Raw genomic sequence first — 12,037 nt, 5'->3', positions numbered from 1 at the left:
CAAAAACCGACATCAATCTCTAAAGGATATCACCACATGGGCTGAGGAACACTTCAGAAAACCACTGTCACTAAATACAGTTTGTCGCTACATCTGTAAGTGCAAGTTAAAGCTCTACTATGCAAAGCAAAAGCCATTTATCAACAACATCCAGAAATGCCGCCGGCTTCTCTGGGCCCGAGATCATCTAAGATGGACTCATGCAAAGTGGAAAAGTGTTCTGTGGTCTGACGAGTCCACATTTCAAATTGTTTTTGGAAATATTCGACATCGTGTCATCCGGACCAAAGGGGAAGCGAACCATCCAGACTGTTATTGACGCAAAGTTCAAAAGCCAGCATCTGTGATGGTATGGGGGTGCATTAGTGCCCAAGGCATGGGTAACTTACACATCTGTGAAGGCACCATTAATGCTGAAAGGTACATACAGGTTTTGGAACAACATATGCTGCCATCTAAGCGCCGTCTTTTTCATGGACGCCCCTGCTTATTTCAGCAAGACAATGCCAAGCCACATTCAGCACATGTTACAACAGCGTGGCTTCGTAAAAAATAGAGTGCTGGTACTTTCCTGGCCCGCCTGCAGTCCAGACCTGTCTCCCATCGAAAATGTGTGGCGCATTATGAAGCGTAAAATACGACCGGACTGTTGAACGACTGAAGCTCTACATAAAACAAGAATGGGAAAGAATTCCACTTTCAAAGCTTCAACAATTGGTTTCCTCAGTTCTCAATCGTTTGAGTGTTGTTAAAAAAAAGGTGATGTAACACAGTGGTGAACATGCCCTTTTCCAACTACTTTGGCACGTGTTGCAGCCATGAAATTTTAAGTTAATTATTTGCAAAAAAAAAAAAAAGTTTATGAGTTTGAACATCAAATATCTAGTCTTTGTAGTGCATTCAATTGAATATGGGTTGAAAAGGATTTGCAAATCATTGTATTCCGTTTATATTTACATCTAACACAATTTCCCAACTCATATGGAAACGGGATTTGTAGTATTATGCTCTGGGCCTGTTTTGCTGCCAATGGAACTGGTGCTTTACAGAGAGTAAATGGGACAATGAAAAAGGAGGATTACCTCCAAATTCTTCAGGACAACCTAAAATCATCAGCCCGGCGGTTGGGTCTTGGGCGCAGTTGGGTGTTCCAACAGGACAATGACCCCAAACACATGTCAAAAGTGGTAAAAGAATGGCTAAATCAGGCTAGAATTAAGGTTTTAGAATGGCCTTCCCAAAGTATTGGCATGTGGACAATGCTGAAGAAACAAGTCCATGTCAGAAAACCAACAAATTTAGCTGAACTGCACCAATTTTGTCAAGAAGAGTGGTCAAAAACTCAACCAGAAGCTTGTGGATGGCTACCAAAAGCGCTTTATTGCAGTGAAACTTGCCAAAGGACATGTAACCAAATATTAACATTGCTGTATGTATACTTTTGACCCAGCAGATTTGGTCACATTTTCAGTAGACCCATAAAAAATTCATAAAAGAACCAAACTTCATGAATGTTTTTTGTGACCAACAAGTATGTGCTCCAATCACTCTATCACAAAAAAATAAGAGTTGTAGAAATTATTGGAAACTCAAGACAGTCATGACATTAGGTTCTTTACAAGTGTATGTTAAACTTTTGATCGCGACTGTACATACATACACACACAATTAGGAGGTATGCAGAACGTTGTAAGTAAATAGGACACCAGTGTGCAAGGGGTTTTATGATTTTAATAATTCTGCTCTATTTTCCATGGTAACGTGATGCATTTGTAAAGTGACTGAAAAGCCATGTTGTAAATATGATTTACATTCCCAAAAAGCTGAAACATAACTGAACTCTAGACACAGATTTAGTCAACTGTATGGTTGGATCCAGCAGTACGCAGTACTATCAAATTTAAATCAGGACAACTTATAGAAGATCACTTCAGGTGCATCACATCACAATGACTCCTCTCTCCAAACAAATCACTAGTCTGCAACTCAAGGAATCAAAACATTTCTAGTCCAAAAAGTTTGCAACTCAAGGAATCAAAACGATTCTAGTCCAAAAAGTTAACAAACCGCACATAAAAATTGAGCAAATATGCATGTGGTGTTTTTGAACATGACATTATTCAACAGTTAATTAAGGATACAATTGGATTAGTAAATGTGAGACATTTGTCCAAAGAAGGGAAAAAGGTGAAAATGGGCACTTTGAATATAGTTACCGATACAATAATGAAAACCAAGAAACCAAACATATTATTTAACTTTAGGCACATTTGTAAAACCAAAAACATGAATCTTCATTTGCCCAAAAAAAATATTGTATCTATGGATTCCACTGCTGGTATGAATAGTCAGGAGATACTAATGCTTTCATCCAGTAATAATTTAAAAATGGATGTGGTTAGGGTTTGCCAAATCACAGAAAAGTGCATCAACACAATACACAATATTTTAAACTTCATATATTTAAGAGAGTAATGCAGAAGAACAACTGTGTTAATCAGTCATATTGTCACACATTTACATCTTTTTAACTCCCATTAAAAAATAATGTCTTAAAATATTAGTTTATAGCTTTTAAGATTCTCTTATAAATAGAATTTATTTATGGATGATATCAAGTATGTTCTCTTCAGCTTAATGAAATCTAAGCATCACACTGTTAAAAACACAATACATACTGTATTATGTAGTTTTTAAAAAAACACACAAAGCGTAGTTTGAAACAGGGGGAAGAAGACTGCACTTTGCCTCAATCTCGTCTGCATGAAAGGAGTTATCTCTCTTCCTTTCTCCCTCTCTAAACACACCAGTCTTATTTCGCCAAGTACTGTTTTGTTCCGGTCAATTACATCAGATTGAATACTAGTGGAAACTGCAAGTTTGAAGATGGTTCGAGTTCGCTGAGAAAAAAAAAAGAATAAAAGTGAATCGAAAGTATATCGGAATAGTGGATAACCATTATTTTGTTACGGTTACTAGGTGCACCAGAAATGCTGACACAGGAAGCTTAATAATGTCATGACTTTGCACAGCAAACTGTACAAAGCTGCTGCTGCTGCTGCTGTGTTGGACATAAACCACAATATACACAACATTTACAAATTTACAGAAGTTGGAGGTGGAGAGGGTCTGGAACAAAAAAGCACCATGGGACCAATTCAATGACTCAAGCTGATTTGCTTAAATAATAGAGGAAGAATACAGAGTATTATGGAGTGGCCAATGTTCATCTTGTATCATCTAGTTATCAACATCAATGGCAAACAGACACTGCGACTACTTACTCTACATCAAGTAGGAGTTAGAGAGATGTAAACATTTGACAGATGTATCATTGTCATCTCCCTACGTTCTGTTGACGCATGCCTTAATTCATCCCTCCTTTGCAGTCCAGACACTCACGCTCCTCAGACACCGTTGGCGCTCATCTTGCTCTTCTGGGACAGCTCAGTGGCCGCTTTAGCCTGCCATATAAACAATAAAAAGCTTAGCAACAGTATTGTGAGTCTCCTTATGTTATCTTAGAATTCAACCTGAACTTTTCATTGATAGCCCATCTGCAAAGAGTTAACACCAAAATTAATTTATTAGAAATAGTTAAGAAATCAACAGCAGCTGATGTGTACAATGAAATTATACGGTCTATACAAACAGGAAGAATAAAGGTTTTTCTTCTGTCAAATGGCACACATTGTTTTCTAGTGTGTGAGAGGATGTGTGTGTGTATCTTTCTACAGTACCAGCCAACGATTAAAATTAGTAGAAGTATGTGTTTTTAATAGCTTCATTTGTTCTTCTTATTGAATATACTTCTTATTTTATATTCAGACATGTTTGTAGGGTATAATGGATGGAATTGGTGACCTTTACTGTTACACCTGACAAACTTGTCTGAATATAAAAAAAAAAAAACATATCAGTGTGACCAATCATTTCACTGGCACTGTAAATATAACCACCATTTGTTATTATTCAGAAGAAAAAAACTCAAGTCACTGTCCAAATACTTCTGGGCCTTACTGCAGGTACATACATGTGTCCTTGTGTCAAGATAATATGTATTGAATATGCATTGGTGTAAATTTTGCTCCAGCCACATTTATAGCCCACTTTCTGAGTCTGTCTGCAAATTGTTGGAGGGGTTTCCTTTTGATTGCAAATGATACCTTCCCCGCCTCACCTGGTATGTTATCAGGAAAACACCCAAAAAACTGAAACCGAAACAGTTCCCCCCCCAATAAATACTGCAATTAATGGCCTTTAAAGCCCCAGATATTCCTAAGGTAATTCACACAATTTCCAAATGTTGCTATTTTAACAAAATGTATTATTAATATGTTTTATGTTTATAAATCATATATAATTCCCTTATTATTATTTTTTTTATATATATATATATGTCAAGTTTCACTTGTATTTGTCATGCAAAGTAAATATTATCTGACACAGATGATTATCATCTGTGGGTACCACAAATCATAATACATTATTATTATTATTTTATTTGTACATCTGCTTAAGCCTAACCTGACTCTCGCCAGATCCTTGTAGTTTGCTGAGCTCCACACAAAGGATCTGGGATCGAGGGCAATGCAAACTCCTTCAAGATAGCAAAAAATAATGAACCAATCAGGATCGCCGGGCGGGATTTCATAGATGTGACAAACAACGGCAGCATGCAGCAAGGAGTCGTGTGCTGACATTGATTCTGCTATTGCAACTGTTTTGTTGAATCTATCGAATATCAATTCTTTAAAAGATGAACAGAACTTTTCGCTCTGTTGTTATCAAATGTCGGCTGTTCTGTTTTGGATTTCCCAGCGTCGCTCTCATCAGCGTCACGGGTTGATTTCGATGTGAGTGGCTGAAGTAGCATGTCATTCAAGATAACGGACAAGTGGTTTATCCAATCACATACAATTATTTTTTTTACAAGGCCCCGCCTTCTGAAATAAAAACTAGTGACGTCTCTGTTTCTAACTTTACAGAGGGCCCTTGAAAGCATCACTGTCACATGCAATGAGATACAAAAGTAAAATGTATACATAACTTTTTCCTAAACTGCCAAATGCAGATTTAGTGAATCTTTATGTTTATTCTCTCACGTAATCTATCTGTGTTGTATTTAATGCAGAGTTTGCCGCTATCCAGTTGGACCAAACTATTTTGCATGTTTGACGTTTTATTCTTATTTTTATAACTGACAGACAAAAACATTTTTCAAACTTTACAAAAGCCTAGGGGCTTCTGTACACCATCCCTACTTACCCCTTCACATTGACACCCGTGACTGGATTGTCTGTGTTGATTGGCTCACCCTACTCGTTCTGTTTAAAGCCTACATAAATATTCCCACGTTAGGATATTTGGCTTTGCAATCACCTTTTTTATTGGAAAGGCAACTCGGACAACAGAAAATCCGATCTTTTTATGTAGTCGTTCAATACTACAAATAATGCAATGTCTAATGTGTATGGAGTTCTATTTGTGTCTTAATTATAAGGTCACAAAGCAAGATTTTCAAGACAGATAAATATATTTTGCAAGCACAAACATTATGTTTGTGCTTTCTGCACAGTCAGACTGATGCGCTTTCTCGCTCCCCCTCTCTCTTAATCTCTCCCATCTGCGCATTCAGATTTGTTTTTCTACACTCGCTCAGTTTTCCGCTGTGCGCCCACGCAGGTTTTGACACCGTTATGTTTGTGTCAAAAAGAGAACCAATTTAGAGAACCGGACAAATGTACGCTTTGATTGACTGATGGTGTCCAATTAGATCGCCCTGAAGAAATATTTTCCACATGGCGGCGCTATGCAGAGCGGAAAGAACGACTTTAAACTGTGACTATACCTTTATTTATTCATTTAAAACATCTAAAACCAGTGACAGTAGTGATATAAATTTGTTAAAATACGAGACCTCGACTATCGTAATGTTGAGCAACCTACGTCCTCTTCGCTCCTCTCTTTACCCCGAGAAAGAACTCCATATTCGGTCGGCCATTGCAGATTGCTTCGTGCCGGAGCTTTTTTCAATGTTTGGAGGTAAAAAGCCTTACCTCTTCTTCTTCTTTTAATTTTTTACATCTAAAAAGCTTGACTGATGTCTTATTATATATATTATTAATGTGTGACTATAATAGAACTATTTGTACATTTTAAATAACAGTTATTTGTAGACGATATGTACATTTTTATTTCATTGGAAAATGTACATTTTTATATGTGTTTGAACCACAGTTAATGTGATCTTGTGTTTATGTTTGCTCTGCTGTTCGGTTTATGGCAACCACGGAGGAAATGGACTCCCCAAGACAATTTATAGGACAACAGAGCAAAAAGAAATGGATATAATAACATATATGCAGGTTTGTCTGATCATCTGAAAGCATTTTTTCAACCTGTATAAATTAATAAACAAAGGGCTGAAACTACTGCTGTTGTGATTAATTTCTTGCCTTCATAGCAATTATTCCAAAATAGGGGAATATATTGAGTTATTTCAAATGATATTCCACTTAATATTTACAAGTACAGTTGAAAGTACAAACATTTCCAACAGGATTTAATAAAAATAATCCTCAACTGCTATATTGTAGAGAAAGGGTACTATTTAAAGTTAATTAAAAAAAAGAATAGTCTGAGCAGGACATACATTTACTGACAGCAACACGCATACACACGATACATCTCAAACAACTTTTGCTTCATAATTTAATATTTTGTTTAAGTCTTTCCTTTTTATTCTTTTCTCCACTTTGTGGACCTGACCCGGGCTGGAGGATGTGAACACATGACACAACTAGGAAGTGTTGTGAAGGCTAGACCGTCCTAATTAACATTGCCTGCTGCGGCTGGAGGACTTTCTCCAGGGCCCACACCTCTTCGACCCCATTGGCTTGGTCCTTGGAAGGATGGGAAAGCCGAATTGGGACACTACAATTGACGCCATCAGGCACAAACTAATGCTTCCAGGATAACGTAACAAGCGATGTAATTGGAGAGCAGGCAGCCAATCAGAGAGTACATTTGTCCAGTTCTCTGATTGGTTCTCTTTTTGACACAAACATAACGGTGTGTCAAAACCTGTGCGAGCGCACAACAGCAATCTGAGCGCACAACAGAAATCTGAGCAAGTGTAGAAAAAAAGCTGAAAAGCAGAGGGGAGAGGTGAGAGAGAGAAAGCGCATCAGTTTGACTGTGCAGAAAGCAGTAATTATTGAGTGTGTATATCGATATTAGCAAACATGCAAACACTTTTGTTGTGCACAAAATACATTTTTATTTTTCGCTTGAGTTTTTTATATTTTCAAAATATGCAAAATATATTTTCGGTCCTCACAACTTAGACATAGACATGTTGCAGTGTTTACGGAAGTAAGCATAACTCCAATTTCAGTAGGTCTCAGTCCTACCGTACGGAAGTAAGCATAACTCCAATTTCAGTAGGTCTCAGTACTACCGCATTTGTGGGAATTTCAATGATTGTGTGCAATCAAAGTCAACATTTTTCTGAACCGACCTATTGCGGGTAGACGATCAAGAAGGATGAGAGCAAGCATTTTGGCGCTTGCAGTTAGTGGACTTTTGCTTCGATGTCTGCTCAGAAGAACGCGTGGGCGAGCAGTCAAAGACAGGAGTGGTGGAACATTCAACAGTCCCTCAAACATTATTTTTGTCTGGTTTCTGCTAATTTATCAACATTTCATTTTGTAACCGTTTATTTTGGCGAAAAATTATGACGCTCAGAGTTTGAATTTGCATAAACTGCTATGATGATGATTTTCTTTAAGAAATCTCAACAAATCTATACATACATTTAATGACAAATATTTTATTATTAGTGTTAATATTTATTTTTATATCATATTAACGTATATTTTTATATTGTTTTGCCATATTTTCAATTGCTGATGCTTATTATTATTTCCCTCTTACACACATGTAAGAGGGATGTGTACTATGGCTATGAGTTCTTTTTTCCCTTGGCCTAAGTCTGGGCCCCCTCTCCAGGGGCCCAGGCTTAGACCGATTTTTTTTTTCTTACCCTGTAAACCATCCCCCCATTGTATACCTGTATCTCACCTTTTTTTCAAGGGGCGCCGGAAGTTGGCAGACCCGTCAGCGATCCTGTTCTGTCTCCCTGTAATGTTTGTCTGATCTTGAATGGGATTGTGCTGAAAATTTAAATTTCCTCTCAGGGATTAATAAAGTATTTCTGATTCTGATTCTGATTATTGTACAATGTACTTTTCTCCAGTTGGACTTTCTCTCCCTTAAATTCGCCACTGTCCTCTTGATAATTGCACATTTTGTAGATTGCTGTCTGCGGGTACATCTGGGATATATCAAAGGTATGTCCACATTGCAGAGATTCTGACTACTCTCTAGACAATCGCATGCGCTTTTGGCAGCGCTGTTTTTGATGATCAAAGTATTTTTTTCTATACACATTTATTCATACTGTAACGAACTGCTGGTAATGTTTTATGTTCGTGTGGTTTTGAGTTGCTGTTAATTTTTCCCGTAATCACAACAACACCGTCTCTGCCTGAAAGCGAATTGGCTGAAAATGAAAAAGTGTTCTTGTGTGTCGGGGGAAGCACAGAAACGAAAGTATTTGCACGGGAGGTAAAACCTGTTAAATAGTGCCATTTGTTAGCATAAAATTGGCAATAAAAGTTAAAAACAGCATCAGACTTTGTGTGACTTCTTCTGGAGGCTACAATACAATCCAATAATACTTTTTCATGTAAAAAAACCCTTATTTTCAAGGTGTGGCAGCTATGATACTGCCGTGGCGATTGGCCACATTCAGTTACATTAAGGGGAAACCCTGACGCTTACCGATGACGTATTGGTCGGATGAACGTGACCCGATCGTTCAGACAGCAGTCACATTGGATACATACCTGATTTATATCCAAATTCGAAAGCAACCTAGGTCGGATTTGAAATAAAAGTAATTGCACTGTTCATATTGACATGAAAAAATCTGATACATGTCACATATGGACAAAAAAATCAAAACTGACCAACATTGTTAACAAAATCTCCCATCCCAAATGGTCAAATATGCTCGCTACGAAATAAACGCGACCAGATGCTAAAACCGATCCACAGAGTGAACTCTCTTGCTGCCTTAGATGCTTTAGAGGCGAGAGAGAACCCTGAACATTGTAACAACATTTATAAGTCAGAAAAGAGGAAAATCATAGTACCCTTTACCATGAATTACAGTAAAGCCCAGAAGTTTTGGAGTGACATGTTCTTATTATGTTTGCCTAATACACTAAGAATTGATTTAAAATGCATCAATCAGCATGTCATGGAAGTGGAGAATTAACATTTTTACCATAATTTCCGGTCTATAGGGCTCTACTTTTTCCCCCACTTTTAAACCCTGCGCTTCATGCAATGCCACGGCTAATTCATGGATTTTTCCAGGTCCACAAGCTTTACATGCCACCAATAAATTTAGCCTCATGACAACAGAACAATCAAATTGCCGAACGGGTCACAATGGACCAAGGAAATTGTTCACATTAAATCAAACGCACTCACACAATCATTCAGTCAGCCGTTACGGACTCCCAATCGTCATGGAGAGGAAACAATGAAATGCAAATGACGCAGCCAACTGGCTGGAGATGATTGACCCGGCCATCAAAAAAAATAAACCCGCCGCACAGAACGTAAATCTACCACTACTAGCGGACTCCGAGGGTTGGACCGCCGTGCACTGAAGAAGATGACTTCAGCGGTTTTAGCACGCAGAAAGAAAATGACGAAACCAACGCTACTGGAGACTACTTTATGCTATGCTTTAGGAACAGTCTTGTTAAATTTGCGAATTAACGCAAATGCCTGTGTAAATATTTTATGTTTCAATATGTACACCTTCAGCACGGACAATATACATTAGGTACAAAATAAAATTGTGGATGCGACTTTCTTTCAGGTGCACTCTATAGCCCGGGAATTACGGTAACATACAGGAATTTGGTATTCTAAATAGAGCATTTCCATTTTGAGTGGCTCAGCAGTATTTAGACAGTTGACACAAAACGTAATTAGCATTTTCTTACAAGGAATTTGATGATGTCCGTAGGCTTCAATAACATTGCAAATTATTTTAATCTAAGCGGTAAATATTGTTGTTATATTTCAAATATTTGGACACAGTGCTACAAAAGAGAAGGTGTCTCAAAGGTTTTGACTGGTAGTGTATATGGAATGAAAAATATGTTGAACTGACATTTAGATGTCTGTTATTGCAATCATTATCCCAAAATAAACGACTGAAGAAAAAATACAAGCTAATGTAGCCTTCTCACCTACAGATTGGCAACTTTGGTCACTAAGGGAACCACAGAGCAGCTTTAATTAGTTGAACTTTAGACTTGAATATGCGTGATAGCGACACGTCTATAAATACCTGCTAGATTAGAAATCCCAAACTGATCAAAGTCACTCTTCGGCGAGTAGACATTTGTTATTATTACAACAGGACTTAAACGATCTCCCACTAACCTCACTGTTTTAGGCTTGTTTTCTTTTCATTATGTAGCAGGTGCTAAACCCAAAATATTAATGGTTTTCCTAACTGAGAGCGTCATGTAAGAAATACCAAAGCAAGAAAAAACTAGTCTGTTTACCAATTCATCTATCACAATAGTAACTTTTAGATCCAAACTTATAGCAACTATAATTGTTACGTTTTATTGTATCGCTTTCGGCTCACCTGGAGGACTTCAGCAGCAGTCAGAGGTTTGTCTGATATGACAGGAGCGTTGTTCCTTATCGCTTCTGCCTATAAGACAAGGATGATGATACATGAATAAGAAGAAAAAATTACATGAAAGACAATACAGTTTAAAGGCCTGCTGAAATGAGATTTTCTTATTTAAACGGGGATAGCAGGTGCATTCTATGTGTCATACTTGATCATTTCGCGATATTGCCATATTTTTGCTGAAAGGATTTAGTAGAGAACATCGACGATAAAGTTTGCAACTTTTGGTCGCTGATAAAAAAGCCTTGCCTGTACCGGAAGTAGCGTGACGTCACAGGTTGTGGAGCGCCTCACATCTGCACATTGTTTACAATCATGGCCACCAGCAGCGAGAGCGATTCGGACCGAAAAAGCGACGATTACCCCATTAATTTGAGCGAGGATGAAAGATTTGTGGATGAGGAAAGTGAGAGTGAAGGATTAGAGGGCAGTGGAAGCGATTCAGATAGGGAAGATGCTGTGAGAGGCAGGTGGGACCTGATATTCAGCTGGGAATGACTAAAAAAGTAAATAAACACAAGACATATACATACTCTATTAGCCACAACACAACCAGGCTTATATTTAATATGCCACAAATTAATCGCGCATAACAAACACCTCCCCCCTCCCGTCCATATAACCCGCCAATACAAATCAAACACCCGCACAACACACTCAATCCCACAGCCCAAAGTACCGTTCACCTCTGTAAAGTTCATACAGCACATATATTTCCCCAAAGTCACGTACGTGACATGCACATAGCGGCACACACGCACGGGCAAGCGATCAAATGTTTGGAAGCTGCAGCTGCGTACTCACGGTAGCGCGTATCCAACTCAAAGTCCTCCTGGTAAGAGTCTCTGTTGTCCCAGTTCTCTACGTGTTTGTGTTGCTGCAGCCGGCCGCTAATACACCGCTTCCCACCTACAGCTTTCTTCTTTGCTGTCTTCATTGTTCATTAAACAAATTGCAAAAGATTCACCAACACAGATGTCCAGAATACTGCGGAATTTTGCGATGAAAACAGACGACTTAATAGCTGTCCACATTGGTGTCCCAAAATGTCCGCTACAATCCGTGACGTCATGCGCAAACGTCATCATACCGAGACGTTTTCAGCAGGATATTTCGCGGGAAATTTAAAATTGCACTTTACTAATCTAACCCGGCCGTATTGGCATGTGTTGCAATTTTAAGATTTCATCATTGATATATAAACTATCAGACTGCGTGGTCGGTAGTAGTGGGTTTCAGTAG

General features: G+C 38.2%; 1 protein-coding gene across 1 annotated transcript in view; it reads right to left on the bottom strand.

Moving 5' to 3' along the window:
* Nucleotides 1-1,366: 1,366 nt before the first annotated feature.
* Nucleotides 1,367-12,037, bottom strand: part of letm2 (leucine zipper-EF-hand containing transmembrane protein 2) — a 31,682-nt gene continuing 21,011 nt past the window's right edge. Inside the window, exons 10-11 of the mRNA XM_062025607.1 lie at nt 10,745-10,813; nt 1,367-3,464 (exon numbers count right to left, since the gene is read on the bottom strand). Coding sequence (XP_061881591.1) covers nt 3,408-3,464; nt 10,745-10,813 — 126 coding nt within the window. The 3' untranslated portion in view covers nt 1,367-3,407. The remainder of the gene's footprint in view (nt 3,465-10,744; nt 10,814-12,037) is intronic.

The sequence above is a fragment of the Entelurus aequoreus genome, linkage group LG17 (genome assembly GCF_033978785.1).
Source record: "Entelurus aequoreus isolate RoL-2023_Sb linkage group LG17, RoL_Eaeq_v1.1, whole genome shotgun sequence".
Lineage (NCBI taxonomy): Eukaryota > Metazoa > Chordata > Actinopteri > Syngnathiformes > Syngnathidae > Entelurus > Entelurus aequoreus.
Note: the sequence above shows the minus strand (reverse complement) of the source record. Positions and strands in the feature narration are given on the sequence as shown.